Raw genomic sequence first — 23,029 nt, forward strand, 5'->3', positions numbered from 1 at the left:
TGCTCTACGGGAAGGCATAGAGGAGATGACCTTAGCCAGTAAACATTTCTCAGTATTCAGGTCCAGTTCAGCAGAAATGAACTGCTGCTACTCTGCACTGTTTACCATAGACAACTAATTACAGGGCACTTTTCAATATGTTGTGTGACATGGCCTCTTTTAATAGCCCAGAGAAAGCAAAAGCAAGACAGTTCTGATAGCAGTAGTGCAGCCCTGAACCAGACTCCTTTTCCAGCATTATCACATCAAGTTCCCTGGCACTGCCCTGGATCTGGTTACTGCTAGTGGAGGAAAACGGTACACACGTATCCAGCCCGTGATGGTATTTCCATCTAAACTGTTTTCAAATTTAGAGCATACCTTTCGAAACAGGAAAAAAGGGAAATGAGATCTTGAGGACATGTTTAAATTCATGAGGTCTTCATTTTTAAGGTCTTATCTTAGCATTCCCTAGGCTGAGCAATAATACTCAAAGTCAGTCATACATTACAAAATTGAAAAAGCACCTGTAAAAATATTGCTGCTATGTTATATTTCCGGTTGCGTGTTTTTTGGGGTTTCATAACTTTGTGATAAAATCTGACAAGGTATTTAACACTGATGTGTCTACTGCAAATACTAGATGTTTACATTTCATAGAAACCTTTAGCTTGCCTACTGTTGGGACACTTTTCATGACTTGTCTAATTCCTTTCCCCTCTATATAAGGGGGCAGCAACTGTCTCAAATCCATCACGGTCTATTAACTGCACAAAGCTGATTTGAAGTCCTGTCTAAGTAGCTATTTACAGTGGAGCACGTCACAATGATTCATTCTGAATGTATAGTTTTATGCCTTAATTATAATCAGTAATGAAATAGACTTAATTTTAAGGCTGTGGCACAGCTGATTAATACCAGGAAATTGAGACCCCAGGTAGTTATGAAGTCAATTGGTGTTGTCTTCCTTATGTAGCTCTCAGTCACAACTGGAGCCATGCCAGTAGCAAGGCAAAACAAAACCACCAAGTACAAACAATCCGTTTTAACCAGCCCATGTTCTACCCTTTTTCTTTGAAATATTTTTATGGGGACAAACTTCTACCCCCAGAAGAAAATTCATCATGCTAGTGCCATTATCCAGGGAAAAGCTCCTGCTGCAGTACTGTTGCAGTGCTTGCCTCAACCCTGAGGAACAGGCACAGGTACTTACATGTTTTAACTTCAGGTTTGGCAGAGAGCAAAGCAGCTTAACTTCTGAAGGATAGGATAGGATAGGATAGGATAGGATAGGATAGGATAGGATAGGATAGGATAGGAATATTGGTTTAATCTCAGCCAGCAACTAAGCCCACGCAGATGCTCAGTCTCTCCCCCACCGGTGGGATCAGAGAGAGAATCAGACAAGTAAAAGTTGGAAAACTCATGGGTGGAGATAGAGTTTATTAGGGAAAGCAAAAGTAGTGCGTGCAAAGAAAGCAATTCGTTCTCACTTTCCCAGGAGCAGGCAAGTGTTCAGCCATCTCTGGGAGAGCAGGGCTCCATCACATGTAACAATGATTTGGGAAGACAAATGCCATCACTCCAAATGTTCTCTTCTTCCTCCTTCTTCCCCAACTTTATGTACTGAGTATGATGTCATATGGTACAGATATACCATATCCCTTTGGTCAGCTGGGGTCACCTGTCCCAGCTGTGTCCCCTACCAACCTCCCAGGCACCCCCAGTCCCCTCACCAGCATGGCAGCACAAAAAGCAGAAAAGGCCTTGGCTCTGTAAGCCCTGCTCAGCAATAACAAAAATATCTCTATATTACCAATCCTGTATTCAGCACAAATCCAAAACACAGCCTCATAGCAGCTACTGTGAAAAATTAACTCTTCCACAGCCAAAATCAGCACAATAGGATAGGACAGAACTATTTCTGTTGGAAAGGACCTGCAATGATCACTGAGTCCAACTGCCTGGCCATTTCCATGGCGTGTTGTTAACAGTAGTGTCCAAATGCCTCTCGAACATTGACAGGCTTGGGGCAACAAGCCCATCTCCAGGAAGCCTGTACAATGTTTGGCCACTGTTTTGGTAAAGAAATGCATCCTTATGTGTAGTCTGAACCTCCCCTGGCACAGCTTTGAACCATTCCCATCACTGGATCCACATCTCCCTCTCTGCTTTCCCTCCTCAGAGAGCTGTGAGGAGCAATGACATTGCCCCTCAGCCTGCTTCTTTCAAACTGGACAAACCCTATGTCCTTAGCTGCCAGTCCTTTTACAGTTTTACCTCTCTTAAGGTCCTCTGCAATTTGCTGCCTGGGGCAGGGAAGGCACTGGGAAGAGCTGGCAGCCAGCACACACAGACCCAGCCAAGGCTCCAAGTGCATGTGCAGAACAAACCCTGCTTGGTTCAGGATGGCTAGCAAAGCTCCTCCCAGTGGGGTAAGTTCCATCAGCTTTCAGGTGCGGGGTTTCAGGTGTGGAAGCATTAAAGATCCTCTCTCACTTTTGCTTCCCCTCTGAACCTAAATTGAGGAGGAATGTGAACTGAAGGTGGGGAACTGAGGTGAGAGGGAAATAGTTGCTGGAGGGTAGGTGATGAAATGAGGTGAAAGAAGGAAAAGGTGAGTCAGTGACGAGGAAAAAGGCTGACACAGATGAAGTTTCACAACATGACTGAAATGATGTAACAGCTTGTTGCAGCCAAATGTCAGGGTCTTGGGTTTTTCTCTACTATTAGTTTAGAATTTTTAATTCTGAGTTAGTTTTCCTTTCTCCTACTGAGGTGAGAATAAATCAGTGCAGGGGTCCCTAAAACAGCATGAAGACAGAAGCAAGAACTGTCCTATATTCCTATGGCAACAGTGAATTGTTAGATTGGCTTAGGTGTCTTGTGAAATATCACTGTAAGAAAGAATATAAACATGGGGAAAATAAGAAAACATATACCAATTAAAATTTAATGAAGGGATATTTAGTTTGTGTATATGCTAATAGCATTATTTAATTGATGGAGAAATGACAATCCAGAAACCAAAACTAATAGTCCTGAACTTAAAAGAATAGTTTGGTATTCATAGTGGGAAAGAAGGTAGAAAACAGGGGAAGGGAAGGGGCAGTGCATTCAGTCAGAATCTTCTTTTATGTGCATTAATGCATTTTATAGATCTAAAGATGAGCAGAAGGACCATTATGACAACTGTGTAATGCATGCTCAGTGCCTGATTACACTGGCATGGGCAGGGATTCAGGAAAGTTAGACTGAAAATTCCATCTTAGAACTCTAAAACATCTTTATAATGACACTTTTAAAGTAAAATTTAAAAAAGAAAAATAAAAGAGGAAATGAATCACATCTAATCCCTGTTTTAAATAGGGAACTATTATTGGCTTGTACTAAGAGCGTTTTGTTTCAGTGTTAGTCATAATACTGTTAAAAATGATCTAAAAGGTTATTGAAGCCACTCCTACAACCTCTTGCTATAATTAATGCTAGACAAAGAGAATACTTATTCTACTTTAAAATGCTGCTTTTGAGACTCTTTAAAACTAGTGCCATATGTTTATAACTGTAACACATACCAAATAAACACAGGAACTATAGTGGTGCAGTCAGCTCTTGCCCTGTAACAATCATCTCTTGCTAAGGGAGGAAGAGTGCACATGCTATTGCAGAACATAATCTGCAAAACTTTACAGCTCTTGGACACCTTTTCTCATAGAAAATTACATTGTCACCTGTAGATATACCTTTACACTGAAAGTCTGGGCATGAGTGTAATTTCTCTGCCAGCCGTCAGACTTGGTCAAATTAATGTCCTTTTACACGTGGCGTACTGTTCTGAGATCAGTCATGCCAATCCACAGGAGGATCTCAGCATGGAATCCATCTTTAACTCAGCCCACATGTTAGGCCAGAGAGTGCTCTCATGGTGCTGTGGTTCAGACCCACATCAGCTCATTCCTCAGGTTATCAGGTCAGCAAATCTACCTGAGGCTTTATTTTCTTTCTCCGTTCTTCAGTCAGCATGACAGCATCCCCAAAACAGGCCAGAGCAGCCATTAGTTAATGGAACTTACCAAAATAGGTATGCTCTGATATTAGTGTCCATTTCAAAAATTAAGTTGGAGACTCCATTAGGACCAGCATCCATCTGACTTATTATTATTAATGAGGCAAGAGAAAGCTACTTATTCTATTCAGTCATGGGAACCAAAAAAAGGACACATTGTAGAGAAACTTTACTGAAGCTGCAGCTAAAAGGCTCCAGTTACCAATAGCATTATTGAGTTTTGTTCTTTGCAATATCCAGCCAAGCTTAATTGCTTTGTATGCAAACTCTGGTCATTGTGGCTCAAGACACAAAAGTGAACAAAACTTACTGAGTAATAGTCATTCATGGTTGTATTAAAATTATAAATAAACATAGGTATTTGTAGTTCTCCCTATTGTTATTCAGACTACCACTGACTTAAAATCTTCACAGACTTCTTATTTTATGTAGTGTATCATGAGTGCCATGTATGGCAAGCTTTGGGTATGGGCAAAGGAGCTCTGATCTCTATGCACCTACCCATGGTTTTTTTTAACGACATTTAGGTTTTTTAAGACAGTGTGATGTGGAAAGGAATTAAAGTCCCAGTTGCTTTTTAATTTGAAATGTGAAGGCAATGGGATCCACTGGAAAAATCCACCTGGAATCTTCCATCTGGTTCAGTGATGTTGATAATTAAGTCAGACAGATACTGTGCAGACAAACAGAAAAAACCTCTGTTTCCTCTCATTCTCCCACACTTGCTCTGATATTCAGCACACATACAATGCTTTTTACAGGTACTCCTTCCAGACCTTTTCCTCCCAAGTCTCATATGAATCTCCTGACTTATAAATCCGAAGGAGTTTATCCAAGATAATTTCTTGTTTACTGTCCCTAAGGTTCTTCCCCTTGCTTGCACCTGCTGGCTGTAGGGAGTGGTTTATGTATTTTTCTATAGATTACATCCACAATTTGTCCTTTTCTTTCCAAAAAACTCTACAACTGAATCAGTTCTTCATCTGTGGGTTGGGGGTTTTTTTATTTTCCCCAAATCATGCTAGAAAATCCAAGTCACAGAACAAAGAAAAAAAAATTTTTTTTCAAAGAAAAAAAGTTGGTGAAAACTGCCCTGCCAGTACTCCTTGACTCAGTAAATTAAGGCTTTTTACTTGCTCTTTTCAGGGATGTGTGTAGTCTAGATACTCTCAATTTATATATATATATGTTTGTTTGTTTGTTTGTTTTTTAATCTAGGTTGTATTTTTTTAATGCAGATTTGAAGTGATTTCGTTCAAGCTTATGTTTACCTAGCATGAGAAAGACATTGGGAATAATGTGACTGAATTTGTGCCCTAAAACATTTCCCTTCTCAGTTTGCTGTTTAGGGGACAGCTTAAATTTTAAAAGAAATTTACCTTTCTCCTTTTACTATCCACCTGAAAGCAACAGGGGTTTGGAAGGCTGCTGGGAAATCATCTTCATCTCTCTCTCTCACAGAAATGGCAGTGTACAGAGGATGCTTCTGGCAAACTCCGAATTCACAAGTGCAAGGTGTCCAGTGACATCCTGGCCATCAGGAAGAGAACCCGCAGCATCCACTCCCGGGGATACAGTGGTAAAGACAAAGACTGCAACTGTGGAGACACTGATTACCGGAACAGCAGGGCCCAAAGGAAAAATCAAAGACAGTTCTTGAGAAACCCTAATGTGCAAAGTGAGTGTTATTTGATCTCTTGGACTCTGAGGCAGAGAGCAGGGGAAAATGGCTAGCAGAGCATTTTCCTACCAGAGTGCTCTTGCTTTCACCTTCATGTCTAATGAAGATGTCCGTAATTGGTAGTCAGGTTCTACGTAATTGCCTCTGTAATGAGTACCTAAAGTGGGCCGAAAGATGGAGAGGGACTTTTTACAAGGGCGTGTAGAGACAGGACAAGGGGAAATTGCTTTAAACTGGGACAGAGCAGGTTTGGGTTAGATATTAGGAAGAAATTCAGTATTGTGTGGATGTTGAGGCCCTGGAACAGGTTGTCCGGAGGAATTGTGGATGCCCCATCCCTGGACGTGTTCAAGGCCAGGTTAGGCAGGTGGAGCTTTGAGCAACCTGGTGTAGTGGCAGGTGTCCCTCTCACGGCAGGGAGTTGGAACTGGATTTTCTTTTAGGACCTTTCCAACGCAAACCGTTCTGTGATTCTAATCGCATCAATAGCAGCAATATTTATCCTTTGGATCACGGGGGGGAACAGCCTTTGGGCTGCGGGCGGCGGTGATGCTCTGGTGCCACCTCCCGCGCAGCTCAGACATGGCAGCCCGGTGGCCTCCGCCGCGGGCCGGGGCTCTGCTTGCCCAGGCGGCCGGCGCAAGTGTTTTGTTGCCTGGTTAAGGCTGAATTCTCGCTGTTTGGTAATGCCCTGCACACATTTGCCCCCCGAGGCACTGCGGGGCTGCTCTCGGGCTGAAATACTGCTCGGCTCTCGCTTCCCTTCTCCCTTCCCTGCGCGTCCGGAGCGGGATCCCCGCAGGGACACGCGTGAGATCACAGTGTCCTCTAGCGGAGCGTGTGCTGAAGGCGTAGTACAAGAGGGTTTGGGAACTGTAGCACTTGGGTTTGTTTCTGCTAATGATTTCTACAAAAGAAGCCTGTTATTTTAAATGGAGCACGATTTTTCTTTTCTCTGCCCAGCAATGCAAGTGAATTTCTGTAGCTGTAGCGATAGAAGCAGAGCAGGATTTTAGAATTTGTTGAAGAGTAGGCTGTATTCTCCTGCTCTTTAACTAGAGTACTAGACTGGAGAATAAAATAAAGATGGGTCTTTAAAATAAGATGATAGTAAAGTCATATGAGAAACAGAAAAGTTAGAAGGTGCTACACACATGTCTAGCAAATAAGAAAATAATGTCAGTATCATTCGAAATATTTCCTGATTTAAAGCCTCCCCACTCTGGATGTGAACAAGAATCCCTGGTATTCTTTGTGCATTCAACCACAATATTGTCTGTCTTAAGTTGTCTCATTGTTCAGCCTAAATACTATCTTGATCTAATTTCTTCCATTTATTTAGTGTGGTCTAAGGAGCCTCACAGTGTGTACAGGTAGACCTCTGCTGAAAAGTGTACATGCCACAGACTGCCAGGGTGATTCTCAAACTGGGGAATAGTTCCCTCAAGTGATATTTTCATAGGGAGATAACTTCTGTGTACCTTGGAAAGAAGTGCTGCCAAGGAGTGCACCAGCAAGGGCTGAAAGGGGATTGCAACTGGAGCAAGTTACTTGGGGAGAGGAAATAGGGAAAGGATGGAAAACATCTGAAGGAGGCATCAGAAAAGTTGCTTTTTTATGCTTTAAATCTTGACAACACTTTTATATCTCTTCCCTTCTCTGCCTCCTCCAAATCAGCCTTAACACTCCTCTGAGTGGAGCAGGGAAAGATTCATAATGATGACATATTTTTAAGGGAATTACTAGTTCAGGCCTGTCTTCAGATGACACATGCATGAGATGCTTATACATTCCACCCTTTCAGTCACTTGTTTATTAAGTAGTATAATCAGAGGCTGTTAAATGCAAGAAATTGTCCCATCTGACCCTATGAATCTTTCTACATAATTTTATTAAGGAGTAGTATGGTTACAGATCAGGAAGATGCTTTGAAACTAGTTTTTCTGTTCATAAAAATAAATGTCCTCATTGCCTTGATTGAGACTTTTTCCACCTGACAGCAGGCAGTTGCTGAAATGGTTTAGGACATGGTGGTTTGAATGAAAAGTTCAATGATATCTTTATGATATTTTAAAAGATTCTTGCAGGAAAGGTTCCATGTGAGTCTCTCAAAGACACATAAAAACTTCACTAGAACTGACATTGCCTGCCAAAGGCAGTACTTTCCTACAGCTACTGTTTTCTATTGCATAAATTAGTGTTAGGTGACATGGGTGTGCTCAGCATAGATGCAACAGATGGAAATGACCTACAACTGACATTTACAAGCTTAATTTTGTGTGTCTAGAGCTCTCTGTGTGTGGTTTTGCTAGACAGGACATGCTTTGGTGTGGTATTGACTGTTGGTTTTATCAGCTTGGTTTGGGTCAAGTGCATTTAGCAAAAGAAGTAAAAAGTGTGAGTGAGATCTTTCAGACTGAGCCCAAACACAGGTTTTCTTGTACATAGAATTAAAGACCCCTCGAAAGAGTTAATTTCCTTAGTTAGTCTTACTCACATACACAGTAACCAAAAGAGCTGTAATCCTACTAAGGTCAGGGGTAAAAATGATATAATAAATCTTACTGTAGCTCTGCAATGCAGCAACGTTTTGATGGTCTATGACTCATACACATAAATACAGGTGACATGCGTGTCAAAGTATATACATATACACATGTAGATACATACAGATACTGATATCTGATGGACTCTTACCCTTTAAATTCTTACCCTTAAAAAGGAAAAGGTGTTAATCTTTTAAAATTACTTTTTATTCTAAAGCATACATCAAATATGTCACATGCCAATTTACAGGTGGTGACCTTGTTTCACAGTACTGAATGATTTAATTTTCTAAAGTGGTTTCTAATCCTGTGGTCTCTGATTTTTTTTAGTGTCTCTTTCTAGATATCTGATTTCTGAGTAATGTTTTCTCTGTGAAGATACAGATACCAGCTGTGGCATAAGGTCAGACTAACATGAAATGCAAACCTTGAAGCAATCGAAATTTCATGCTGCTCATGGAAGTGTGGGCCACAATGTATCAAAACATCATTAAATAAGTTTCTCTAAAGGCACAGAAAAAATAAACTGGTTTTACTGAACTGCATTCTTCTCTTTGGAATATGTTTTCTGTTCATGGCACAGGTCATGTATATACCTATATATGTATTATATTGAACTGTGAATGTTTCTTCTGCTTCAGAATACAAACCTCGATTTGTTCACACTCGCCAAACCCGGTCCTTGTCTGTGGAATTTGAAGGTGAAATATATGACATAAATCTAGAAGAAGAAGAGCTACAGGTGTTAAAGACCAGAAGTATCACCAAGCGTCACAATGCTGAAAATGAGGAAGAAGCAGAGGAAACTGCTCGTGCTGCTCGTGACACAATGGTCGCTGATGGCACTGATGCTATAGGTCAACCCAGCTCTGTCAGAGTGACACACAAGTATGATTGCTTTCTCTATACGGCTTTTTTTGTTGTTTCTTAGAAAAAAATCTTCATTTTCTGATTTTTCTCTTTCTCCCTCCATGTCATATTTAGGAACTTGAAACTGCCAGCACAGATTTCAGATAAACCTGAGCTGTATTTTTTAGGAAGTGAAATCATTTATATGTAGTATGTGTATTTTAAATGGAGGTCTCTAGTTCAGGTTTTATTTCTGAGGAGGAGTAGGCATCTGCAGAGGGAAATTCATTCTTCATATCAAAATATGTATGTTATGATGGATTAATCACCCTGTTAAGCTGATGCTCCTGCTGTTCATTATAAAGTCTAGACTACCAGTTTAGTATAGAGGCCTAAATCTGAGATGACTGAAGTTCCACTCCACACGAGGAAGATTAGGTCAGTTATATCATGTTTCTTAATCCTTAGTTGTTTGCAGCCATTAACATTAGCTAAGATACATTAGACCTGTTTATTCAAGATACACTAAAACAGAATGAAAAGGTGCAAACATCTCAAATTAATTTTTAGTTTAAAAATGTTAATATGATTGGTTTGAAAAGCCAGGAAGACGCAGGCAACAGAAATCTTTGTTTAATCTCTTTTATTATATTTAAAACATAAAAAGATTTTCTCTCTTTTCTTCTTTTCACATTTTTTTAGGGAAACACAAAAGTTAGTTTAGAACAGTAAAAATTATCCTTTCTTACATTGATAATTTCCAACCATGGAATTAATAAAGCTGTAAATAATTTTCCAGAAAAAAGGTTATTATTTCTCCATAAACTGTTTTGACCTTTACAGAACAGTATTGCTTTCAGAATTCTTTGAGTGAACAAAAAACCAGCATAGGATTACATGGGGAGAGATAAACATCTACATCTTTTTTTCTGTTATTCTTCTCAAAAATTAAAAGAAGGGTTCTGATGAAGCAGGGCCCTAAAATAGTTCTATCTATAAATAGGTATTTCCAACTAAGGCATTTCTGCTTGTCAATATGATGACTTTGAAAGCCCAGCCTGCACTCTGCTGGATTTTCTATCTCAGTCCGCTGCCTCGGTCTTTCTTGTGCTTTTTTTTCCTTTTGGTAGAGCTGTTTTTTCAAACACTGTTGTGAATGATTTTGTCCTTACAATGTCTTTTAACTCAAGTTCTCTGTAGACTTTTTGTTTAACCACCTGTTTGAACTCCTTCCTCTAACTTTGGTTCTTGTTGGTCTTTACTGATTATATTGATCTTCAGCCCTCTGGCTGTATGTTCTCCTCTTGAGTGTTTTGCCTGCTGGGAAGATGGGCTACACTCATGTGGCAAGAAGAATAGATTTCTCAGCAGCTGGTGGTTAAATAAACAATGACACATTTGATTAACAGGAGGCTTTAAATTCTTAACAGATTTTTACTTCAGTTTCAATTTCATTTCTGATTGATTAAGAATGTATTTCATTTTTTGCTTAGCAGGCACAGACCATCTGTCATGGATGATGAAGTTTTTTTCCAGAGAAACCAGATCAAAGCAATTGTTATTATTAAGTCAACACAGGAAGAACTTGTAGATTTTTTTTATTTACTAGCAGAATATAAAAAATAATTGATTAGGAATGTTGGAAGAAAGAGAAAAAATGGGTGGGCAACTGGGAAATGACTGACCTTCTTTTTCCTATTTCTTAAACTCACATCTACAGATGTTTCATTCTTCCAAATGACACTATTCACTGTGAGAGGGAGCTGTACCAATCTGCCAGAGCCTGGAAGGACCACAAGGCTTACATTGATAAGGAGGTAAGAGGTATTTTAAAATCTCAGTGAAGTCTTTACACTGATAGCTTTTCAAAGAATAATTCTAAGTCAGAAATATTCTCTGCAGATCGAAGCTCTCCAAGATAAAATTAAGAATTTGAGGGAAGTTAGAGGACACCTAAAAAGAAGAAAACCAGATGAATGTGATTGTAGTAAACAGAGGTATGAGAGATGGCACTAAATACTGAATGCTACACTGATTTCTAAGGCTTATGCATTTTCCAGGGGTTTTGAGATGGAAAATAAAAGAACAAAGCTTTATTGATATTTATAACCATTGTAGGCCCCTATTTTAATTATATATGGGTAGAAGCTACTGTGAACCACAAGAAGATAAATTTTAACATTTTAAGATTAAAAATGTTTGCATTCTACTAACATGTTTGAATCCAGTTGTAGTTCTGCTATAACCTAGCATAGGAACACACAGATATAACTTTGGTAAATGAAGTGAAAATTGTGAGTCATTCTGTATAGTTCCTTAAGAAAATGCCAACGATAGTATATTTCTGTTTTGGTTTTGTGTTGAAAATAGTTTCATGACTTAATAATTCCTAAAATTTTCCCTGTAGCTATTACAACAAAGAGAAAGGGGTAAGGGCCCAAGAGAAACTCAAGAGCCATCTTCATCCCTTCAAGTAAGATTGTTATTAACCTCTCATTCTCACAGTTAGCTTTTTGGTGACTAGAGAAATACAGTTTTGGGGATTTGGGGAGGTTTTTGGTTTGGGTTTTGTTGGGTTATTTGTGGAGAGAAGAAGGGACGAGCTGAGGGGAAGAACAGGTCACACTTGGTAAGCTATCACAAGAAACCTTCAGTAGTTTTGGACCAATTTGTGAAAGTTTATGGACAATATTTCTTCAACCTGTTGATAGAAAAAGGATGAAAATAGTATTATCAAAACCAGATCAATATTATTTTTTAAAGATCCAGTGAAACCTAAATGCAGCAGTGCATCTTTTCTCATGCTCGCTGAAGAGAACACCTTATCTTAACAGCTGGGGAAGCTGAGCTAGAAGGTCACTTTCTCATCCTTCTGCCTTTATAAAATCCAGAAAGATGTAAAAACTGCTAGCTCTTAGCAGGTAGAACGAAGTTCTTAGTCAGACATACCCAACTTCCTCTCTGAACAGAGAAGCAGCACAGGAGGTGGATGGCAAACTGCAGCTGTTCAAAGAGAACCGGAGACGGAAGAAGGAGCGGAAGGGGAAAAGGCGCCAGAAGAAGGGAGATGAGTGCAGCCTGCCTGGGCTGACGTGCTTTACCCATGACAACAACCACTGGCAAACAGCACCATTCTGGAACTGTAAGTCTTATGGCAAAATGCAGATGTGATCCAGGCTATCCTCTGCTGTATTACTTGTTTTCCACTTCATGCAATCAAAGAATTATTCTGACCTTTAATGCTGTCAAAAACTTCAGCACATAAAAGGTCTACTTTAATTTTAAAGTTTTTATTTCAAAGTATGTAATAAACAACTTATCGTGACCAAAATGCAGATACTGTCCCTTATGAATTCTTCCTATTACTCCATTTTTTTATGCTAAAATAGTTTCAAAATCACAACTGCATAGCACTTGTGTATATGAACAAAATATTAGAGGTAAAGCATATTTTAAATCTCTTTAAACTTCATGGTATACAGATTACTATTCTGTTGAGACATACTTCAACATTTCTCAGTATTCGGCATTAACAAACAATACTTTTCTCATTTTTGATGGTGGAGAAAGAAAAGTGATTGAAAACTTTATTTTCAAAAACTTCAAGATCAGGTGAAAATTAAGTTACAATATATTTGACTTGAAGCTGAAAATTTGCTAAGAACAACTTTTCATTTGGAGAAAGAAATGGTCTCCTAATGGTAATCTGTTCTGATTGCACTGGGATTTCTGCTAATATGTATTCTACATTTTAAAATATTTCTAAAGTAGTCACATGCATGGTTTTTGTTTTAAAGACAACAATTATATTGGCTAATTACTTGTTAACTGTGGAGTAACAAAAAGTTATGAAAAAAATTCTCATATTGCTGTGCATTCTGGTAATGCTCCAGCAAGAGTCATGGGGTAAAAAACGTCCTTTTGACACAGTCCAAAACTTAAAGAAGAGCTAATGTATTATACTACAGTTACTATTTTTATGAAGTCTGTTCAAAACATTGATATTGTTCACAACTTGTCACAGTAACCAAATCTAAATAAATCTTAATAAAAATCTAAGGCAAGGCTAGTATTTTATTATTGCGATTAAAGGTACTAGTAGAAGAAACAAGCATATTATTTTTCACTGAAAACTAATAACTTGTTTCTTTAATTACAGTGGGCTCTTTCTGTGCTTGCACAAGCTCCAATAACAACACTTACTGGTGTTTGAGAACTGTTAATGACACCCACAATTTTCTCTTTTGTGAGTTTGCAACTGGCTTCTTGGAATATTTTGACATGAATACTGATCCCTATCAGGTAAACCCCTTTTCCCGTTACAAAATGTCATTCACCAGGCTCCTCTAGGGTTTTTTTTAATTTTTGTTAACAAGTATCATTTCCCTTCATTCCTCTCTTTCTCAGCTGACCAATACAGTTCACACAGTGGAAAGAGGCATTTTGAATCAACTCCACATCCAGCTGATGGAACTGCGAAGTTGTCAAGGTTACAAGCAGTGCAATCCGAGGCCGAAGGGACTTGAAACAGGTACAAGAGAAATAGAAATGTTTATTTCCATTTTATTAATTCTTTTTAAATCTACTTTAGCTCAAATTGTATCCATGAAGTGTCACTCTCCTAAGTGTTGCTCTGAAAAATTTAGAATTATCCATATACACCATCCTGCACATCCACATGACCAGGAAACTTCTTTGCAAGTTTGCACAGGTTACTCTTGCCGTCTTGATGTTGATGACAAAAACCATCATTTGACAGAAATGCTGCAGAAGGGAAATCGTTATTGGAGCTATAAGGGCCACATGCAAATCTTCACAGCTATAACTCTTTTCTCCATTGCAGGCTTTATTTCATCAGCTTTTGCCTCCCAGTATTGGGTGAGGTGTTAAATCCAGTGTTTATTTCAAATGCTGTCTGCCTATATGAACAACTACAGGTTCCCTACCAAAACTGAGACTTCAAACTTCTAATCAGCAGTAGTCTTCTTCATTTTTGAAGAAAGCAATATTTCTTTACAAGAGTCTCTGGGTAAAAGAAAAGCTGGTTTTTTTACTTCTTGTCTCTGGAATTCGTTGCACTTAACTTTGGTTGATTGAACATTGTGATTTATTTTTTTTCACAGGAATACTCTGTTCTGCATAATTTGTGGTGTTGCATCTTTGTATCTCTTTCTACATCTACAAATGTTTCTCCTTTTTACAATATCTAATTGTTTGGGGGTTTTATTATTTTTGAAAACCTGTGGGTTTTCAGTTCTTTTATGTAAAACTTCCAGGAAGTCTTTGTTGGACTGCAGCTCTGTCTTTATTTAACACAGTACATTTCTTTTTAGGAATTAGATGCTGTGCATGGAAAACTACATTTTGAATGGTTTTACAAGTTCTAAACACTAACAAAAGTTACTCTTGTATTTTCCTATATCAGGAAATAAAGATGGAGGAAGCTATGATCCACACAGGTATCCACACTTTTTTATTCTCCTCAGCAGCTTCTTTCCAAATAATTGCATGACTCCAGTCCATTTCAACTAATGTCTGTATCCTGCCATGTTGCACACAGCATAGCTTTTGATGCATGCACTTTCTAACTACTCTACATTGAACTTGGCCATTGTTTTTTAGATCTACCATTCTGCATTTAACGTAGCTCATTGTCATAGCAAGACTTCATACAGCTCATATTTCATGCCTGTACTTCTTAGATGTTTGCCCAAGGAAAATTACCCTGAAAGAACCACCTCTTTTGGGTTGCTCTTATGTTATCCTGTTGATTTTGGATGGGTTGGAGGTGTTTTTCTGGTTTTATTTAGTAAGTCTTCACAGCTGTTTTTCACATGTAAACCAAATATGTTTACAAGCCTTTCTGGGGTACAAAGAACCTAATCAAACCTATGGAAGCAAAGCAAAATCTTCTCACTGGCTTTAGGAAATGTTGGCAGATACCGCTTTAAGCAAAAGCAGTGCGCAATATGAGCAGCCTGTGCTCAGAAGCCAGCAGGAGACTGTTCAATATAAGTGTGGCAGAAAAATGAGGCTCCTTTGGGCTGAGACCAGATCAGACAAGCATGAAATGAAATTTCCTAAAAAGGTTGTATTATTTGAACTGAGGAAAGGCAACAGGTGAGGGTTTTTATATCTAAAAAAGTATATGTAAAAGGCTTGAACCTGAGGAATACATGACAGACAGCTCTTCGAAAGTATATTTTTCTTTTTAAAAATATACTTATTGTACCTACATGTTTATCATGCAGAGCCCTGTGTCTCCTGGTGGAGAAACCAGTCAAACATAACATAAAACCCTGAAGATACTGAAAAAAACTGCAGGTCTTAACAGTACTGCGCTCGCTGCTCATTGAGCCGTACTTGTCCTCAGGGTGAAAAACAGATTAACATCTGTGGAGTGTCATATTTAGACTGGGCTCCTTTTCACAGTTTATCATTTTTATACATTTTCATCTCTATGCACTGTAGAGGAGCAGCTCCTGATACACATTGCTTACTTGAAAAGTAAACAAGGGAGTCCAAGGGGTATACAAGTCTACATAAAATGTTTTTCACAGGGTCTTCTGAAAGGAACCTTGTCATTAGCTTCCAGCAGTCAGAGAACAATTAAACTAATGTATTTCAATGTACAGATCTCCAATTTAAGCAGCAAAATTTTGTTTTGCAGCCAATTTTGTATTTTTTCAACTGAGTTGTTTTGGGATATAGGAAAATGATAAACTTACGTTTGGTTTATATCCCACTGTTTGCATTGCTCATTACAGCCTGGTGGGAACTGGTTACTACAATGATAGAAAGTAATCCCTGTAATTTTAACTCTTTCATTGGAAGGCATCCTTGTAAGTAAGCATTTCTCATTTTAACTACAGATCTAACAGAAATGCCATTTTTGAATTGTAGGATTGCCTAAAATAGTAGAGGACACAGGATTAATCCTTAAATTATATCTTCCTACACTGTTTAGTAACAAAAACATTTTAACTTCTGGTACCAAAGAACATACGATAAACATTTTACTACTGTGATAAATAGCAGGTGTGATACAACACAAGCAATATTGCTCTGTGCTATGACATTCCAGACACCCAGTTATTCTATTTACACAGATGCCTGGGTTCAACATTTTGGTTCAAGCCCCATCTTGGTGGAGGGTGTTTTTCTTTTCTTAAACAAAAAAAACCAAACAAACAAACAAACCAAACCAACCAACCAAAAAAAAAAAAAAAAAAAACCAACAAAACAGAAACAAATCAAAAAATTAAATTAACAAACCGCATTTATCAGGAATCATTAAAACAATCTACTAGAGGATCCTTTTCTTGCTCCCTGCAGAGAAACAAATGGAATAACAACGGAAAGTCATCTGAACTGCCCCTTAGGCTTCCTTCAGATCATGTAGATTCTGCACTCTGACCTGTTTCCAGTTCAAAATGCCCTGAGTTAGTAAAGCACAGCCTGTGTTGCAGTAAAACACTGGGACAACAGGCCCATGTGGAAATAGCCAGTACAATGCAGTTTGCTTTACACAGAGGGAGAGAGAGCTTCAGCAGGGAAGAGCTGGTGTCACCTCTGTCCTTTGATGGACAAAGTGTGGCTCTGCAGATGTGGTTGATAACACGATGTGTCAACTTCACATTCCTCTCTCCTCTCCTGCTTGTCTGAAATTTTTCAAAGCCACCAAGAATATGATTGTACCCACCTATCTTTAGTCTCAAAGGAGACGTATTCAAATCTCTTCTTAGTTTTGAGACAACACAGGCACAGAGCAGATCATAGAGGATGCCAGGGTAGGATAAATGGAGAGTAAAGCTTAACTAAAGCTTGATCTAAAAATGAAAAATCAAACAGCAAAAAAATTAGTAAGTTTTGTTTTGAACAGATAGCAACAATTTTTTCTCTTTTGGATCCATATCATAGCTGAGAAATTCCAAAATGTTGATCAAGGAACCCACTGCCGTGCTGTTTCTCAAATGTAACTCATCTGCACTTTCCCGTTTCGTACCTATTTGTAACGAAATTTCTTACAGGGGAAAAAATCTCTTCTTTCCTCTCTCCTTCCCTCTGTATGCTTTGATTTCAGTGGGAAACTTTCCACGCTTACTGCAAGTTGTGGAATTAAACCGTGAGGTAACTTGCTCAGTCAACCAAAATAGCTCTAGGACTTTAAGACTTTGCTTCCCTATTTGTTTAACATGTATGAATACAAGTTATCTCTGTCTTCAAACAAGCTATTTTTCTCTGCTTTACACAAAGATCATGGAACAATTCCCAGTGCTTTCCCAGCTGTGAAACTTCTCTGAGATTGCAGAAACAGTGCCACGTTTAGAGGGAAAAAAATAGATCCAGAGTGAAGCACCATGTAGCTCTGACTCAGACTTTCAGCTGTTTTGTAGGAATACAGCAAACTCCTTGCTGATCTTACTCCTGTGCAGTACAGCCCCATTGCCCTGCTGCTGAGGCTCCTCAGAAACCCTGTTCCTCTTCACTGGTCCCCAGACTTTCCCACTTCTCAACCTGCCACCGCAGCTCAAGCCTCTGTCCCACTGCTGGGGATGGGCAGCAGAGGCTCTTCTGAGCCCAAAAGCACCTTTCTGGCTGCTGCTTTTCCCCCCACTCCCCTGGTGTATCCCCAAACCTGTTACCAGTCAAACAGCATCACTTCTTTTTCAGTTCCCTGCCATAATATACCAACCCACTTGACTGTCCCTACAACAGTTTGTTTTCCTATACAGGCTCTGACGTGGCAAAGAAAAAGAAAAAAGAAAAAAACCCCTACCAACAGAAGTAAACCAGAAAAATTTATATATTTTTGCACTTGTGTTGTGGTTAATATCTTAGAGGGTTTAATGACTAAATTCCTTGACAAAGCAGCCCCCTGCCGTGATGTTTTCTAGGGCCCCTTATGCCTCTAAGCACTGGAATAGTAAATCTTCTTTCTTGAAACCTCTGTGGTATTTAATTATCTTTTGTTTCAGGAAACAAATTATCCATAATTTGACTTATGAAGATGGCGCTCATGTGGCCATGCTATGATTTCATTTCTCTTGTCTACTTCAGGAAAGAAAGAAGATGCTCTGTCATAATTGTTCAAACAAATCCAAAAAGCTTGCATTTCTTTGTGGAACAGGAAGATTGTCTAATGTTTGCAAAAAAAAATATTTCTAGAATTTCATATTAAAAAAATAAAATACGTAGATTTTATGTTGTGAAATATTTCCAGTTAAGAGCAAAGATTCAGGTGTTTTCAAATAAGGAAAGTGGTCTCCTTTTGGTGGGAACAGAGTAAGGCCCCACATTGTAAAAAAATCTCAAGGGTTTTTTCTGACCATAATGGTATTTTTCTGACTTTCCATGTGATGGACTAAATATTGGAGAAATTCTTTTACTGTGAAAACCCAAGCTAGTAAGAAGCAAAGAATGTAATCTGTGATAGAGACAAGTTGTATCTTCTGTTCCACTTAAGTAACGAGAAAGGGCAACTTGGAACACAAATTAATGGAGATGCCAAGAAGCATCTGTAGGATGCAGGGCTCAATATAGATGAAGATTTGAGCTCAGTTCACACAGTTGGACTATAGCCATTTGAAGTTCTAAAGTAATTGCTACTAGCCTACCTGCCTATACAATTTTCAGGAAGAGAATAAATCATTACCAATGAATTAATTACTAAAGATTGCATGCAATATCATTTATAAGGACAAAATTGTCACTTTCCCTGACAGACATTTTCATTGCCTGATTTGTCTTTCCTTGTAGACCACCTTGTTGATAAAATCTTATCAGTGAATCCAGTCTGCCCAGTGAATTAAATAATATAATGTGTGACTTTTCAGTATAAAATGGCTTCACACCACAGTTGATAATCTGAGTCACTATAGTTACTGTAGCAAAACTTTTAAATATTTTTGAAATGGGATTCTTTTGTGTCTTCACATTTTCTGGCTGTGATCAATAAAAAGTGCAGCTCCGTTGTTACTTATAGACTCATATCTATGCCCTTTATTTACTTACTATTTGAAAAGGCTGTTAAGATACTTTTGAGAGCTTTTTTTTAAAAAACAAAACCTTAAGAAGGTTCTCTGTGTATATTTTAACACTATTTCACAAAGTGGTGCAGTCCTATAAATTAATTTGCACCAATTTTTGACAGTTTTTATTTCCCTTAATTTCTCCATGTGAACTAAAATGAACATTAACAAAATAGATTAAAACCCCCTTTGGCTATCATTTACTAAATCAAATGTGTCTGGTTAGTTTGTAGATCATATTTTTTAAGCTACCCAGAATCAAAATTCATGTGAGTATTGAAGTTCAGGTGACCAGTGGCTTTCAGATTGGTCCCATCTTTTATATTTAACCATTGTTTGGTTATTGCATATTTTGCTCGAGTGCTCAAGAGGCAAATGGATTATTTGTGTATTGAAACACTTTTCCTACCTGGAAATATCAGAGGAAGGACTTATCTCTGAATGCCATCACAAAGCCCCATTAGACCAGATTCTGTTCTTTTTTTACTCAGCCCAAGGATGTAGCAGGAGACAGGGGGGGTTCTTGGAGCTGTGAGCATATCCTAGGCCAGAACCATTCATTTGATGACAGAAGAGGTGGAGCATCTTACACTTTGAGCTACCTACTTTATGAGCAGTGGTGCTTTCAAGCCAATTGAAGTAGAGACACACGTGGAAGATTTGCTTGCACCTTTAATAGTGTTCACCACTAGGCTTTATTCTTTCTTTCAACAGAGGACAGTTATGGGATGGATGGGAAGGCTAAGCTGCCCAATTTCACTGGCGACATTGACTGGCAAGGACTGGAAGACTTGTACAGTGTGAATGAAAGTGTATATGAATACAGACACAACTTTAGACTTAGTCTGGCTGACTGGACTAATTACTTGAAGGATGTAGATAGAATGTTTGCACTGCTGAACAGTTACTACCAGCAAAATAAAACAGACAAGAATAACACTGCTCGAAGCAACGGGGATGGGGACGAATCATCCACGCTGTTCACCCTGGTGGAAATGACTTCTGCCGAGGAGTCCAGCGGCCTGACTGCAGAAGAGTTGCAGCTTATTGTGCCAACAGACTTTGCAGCCCTTGCTTTGAGCACGGTGAATTTAAGTCAGGAGAGGAAACTTGAATTAAACAATGATATTCCTGAGAAAAGTAGTTTGAATGATGCACACTGGAGAAATAGTCATCCAGCTGAAAAATGGATGGAGGATAAAGAATCGGACCGTTTGGATATGGATTTCAGTGGAAATGGCTTGATAGAGTTGGAGTCCCGGCATAGCTTCATGCTACAGCCCATCAGCATTCCTCAAAAAGACACTCATCAGGACAGTGACACTGTGGAAGATATATTTGAAGATCAAATGTATCTTCCCATGAGGTCTGATGAACCCTTTGTTCATCAGACTGTGAACATATCCATTAGGGATTCACCTGTCAGTACCCAGGAAGCAGGAACTTTCTTAAAAAAAACCAAACAGAGTCTTGCAGGAGAAAGTTCACAAATCCTAAATGCAGAGGGCAGTGCCTCAGCTCCACTGTCCTTGGATTAGATCAAGTTGTAAACCATTAAGTAAGTTCTTCCTTTTCTTATTAGCAAACTAACAAAGGTAATCATGACAACTGACATTCCACGTTTATTGTAGATATGTTTTGCAGCTAAATTGAGCCCAGTTCAGTATTTGTGCATTTTTTTTATTCACACGCACTGCTCTCACTGTAATTCTCCACACTGGGAAGCAAGATTTCCAGTTTTCCATTAAAAGAAACAGTGTTAACTTTCAAATGCAGTAGCACCCTATCTGAAAGCTAAAAGCTATTTCTTTGAAGAGGACACTCAAGTTACTTTCGCTATTTCCAAATGATCCCACCATGAATGAGTGTTTCAGTTCACCCAATATCCCTGCATAATGTCTTCTTCATCAATTATTTTAACCACTGGCAATTCTTAATGCCACGCTTTCAAGTAAAATGCACTTTTAAAATCTGTATGCCATACCATTTATGCATCTAATACCTTACAGTTTCTTAGTTTGCTTGTTGTCTTGTGAAATTGTGAAACCAATAAACAGACTGACCTGAAAGAGGTAAACACCATGGATTGTGGAAAAAGATTCTTCAAATATTATTTTAGCAAAAATATTGCATGTTTTTGTTGCTTTATTAAATCTACTCTCAGAAAGGTATGGCTAATGATTGTTAACTGTAGAAGGATTTGTTTAAATTGGATTGTTTCCCTATATGTTGATATTGCAGAATTAAAATTCCATTAATTTTTTTGACCTTTTTTTTTTTTCTGATACTGGTAGAAAGGTTTACATCAACACATAAATATTTTTGTCACCCCGCCTGATTTTTATTATTCTCAACAGTATCTTGAAAGCATTATTATAGTTTTGAGTCTTGAATTCCTTTTTTGTTTTGAATAGGCATTAAAGGGAATGATAAAATCATGTTAGATTTCCATTATTTTAGACACAAAAGGCACATGAGAGTAAACAATAGTAGTTTAGTAATAATTTTTGTTGTTGTATTCTAAATTTTTTCTTGAACTTTACCGAACATTAAATTGTATAAACTATAATATGAAAATGACTCAGAAAATCTGTTACTCAAAACTTAACATTGTCCCTTGTTTTTTTTATAAATTTCTAAATAATTATGACAACAGCAACTAAAGAGAATTACCTCAAACAGATGTAATTCCACAGTGTCCAACTCATGGGTGTGTTTCCTACCTGTTACATGTTATTTTGTGTAGTGAATATTTTTTGGCTATTGCAAGCACTGCAGGTTAAACTTACATTCATTACATTGTATTTTAAGTGGAAACTTTTTAAAAAGCAGATTCTTTTAGTAGGATTTTAATAATTTTAAGAAGCAGTCTTTTGATGGACTCTGTAAATATGTTAAAATTACTAGTTCTTTATCTGATGTATGTGTCATGGGCAGATTGATAGAAAAACGTATTTATGGTCCTGAATGATGCTATTTGTACATAGGTTTTAAGTTACTAGGATACAAACTGTGTTTTTAAATCTTGTATAATATTTCTGTGATACTTTTATAGTACAATTCTGGCTTCGGGAAAGTCTAGAAGCAATATTTCTTGAAATAAAAAGTGTTTTACTTTACCTGCTTCAGAGAAGTCCAGATGATCCAGTTTCCTTCCTGAATAAGTTTTATTTCAAAAATATGTTAACAGTTTCAGTTTTAAGAATCCATCCACATTAAAAACCGGTAACAAAATAACACACAACATTCTGTTAGTTATAAATTATTCCTGGAGATGTGAGTAATGTATATTTTTGTTGTTGTTGTTTAAGGCACGCTGTGATTTTAGTTTTTTTAATTCCAAATTCATCAAATCCTTTCTTGCTTGAACTCCATGCACCGAGCTGCACAACCAGCAGTTCCCAGAAGTAACGCAGTGTTTCATGGAGCCATGCCTTGCTTTGCTGCTTTCTCTCCTCACTGCACAGCCGTCCCTGGGACAGCAAAGCACTACAGACCAGACATGCAGGGCTCACCAAGAGTGAACCACAGATCTCTAGCCAGGAGTTGTGTCTCCTTGTACAAGAGTCAGCATGAAAAAGAATTAAGCCTTCAAGGTAAACTCTGTCTTACATGAACTCTATGTTTGTTCGATGGCCTGTGAAAATAAGATTACCTTCATACCTAAACTCAGCCTCTAAATCTGTGCTTCTTGAACTCTTCTTTCTTTTACATAGTCCTTGGACTCTGATGCTCCTGCAGACATGAAGTTTCAGGTGACGTTTGTGGGGATCAGGAAAGGGAGTGAATCTAAGTATTTCAAAAAGCAGTTGTTGCAATGTCAGATACAGCCTTGAGAGAAATCTACCCTGAAAGCACAGTAGCAAGCACAGGATGT

At 38.3% G+C, this 23,029-nt stretch overlaps 1 protein-coding gene across 15 annotated transcripts in view; it reads left to right on the forward strand.

The window, feature by feature from the left end:
- Positions 1-22,285, forward strand: part of SULF1 (sulfatase 1) — a 124,762-nt gene extending 102,477 nt beyond the window's left edge. For 14 of the 15 annotated variants that reach the window (XM_019289181.3, XM_020584064.2, XM_020584061.2 and 11 more), the window contains 9 exons: positions 5,507-5,723; positions 8,914-9,160; positions 10,842-10,938; positions 11,024-11,118; positions 11,529-11,594; positions 12,091-12,263; positions 13,281-13,423; positions 13,529-13,652; positions 19,867-22,285. In XM_019289181.3, coding sequence (XP_019144726.2) covers positions 5,507-5,723; positions 8,914-9,160; positions 10,842-10,938; positions 11,024-11,118; positions 11,529-11,594; positions 12,091-12,263; positions 13,281-13,423; positions 13,529-13,652; positions 19,867-20,690 — 1,986 coding nt within the window. In that variant the 3' untranslated portion in view covers positions 20,691-22,285. Of the gene's footprint in view, positions 1-5,506; positions 5,724-8,913; positions 9,161-10,841; positions 10,939-11,023; positions 11,119-11,528; positions 11,595-12,090; positions 12,264-13,280; positions 13,424-13,528; positions 13,653-14,546; positions 14,581-19,866 lie in introns of all 15 variants that reach the window. The other variant, XM_019289182.3, reaches the window with a different exon arrangement.
- The last annotated feature ends 744 nt before the right edge of the window (positions 22,286-23,029 follow it).

The sequence above is a fragment of the Corvus cornix genome, chromosome 2 (genome assembly GCF_000738735.6).
Source record: "Corvus cornix cornix isolate S_Up_H32 chromosome 2, ASM73873v5, whole genome shotgun sequence".
Taxonomy (NCBI): Eukaryota; Metazoa; Chordata; class Aves; order Passeriformes; family Corvidae; genus Corvus; species Corvus cornix.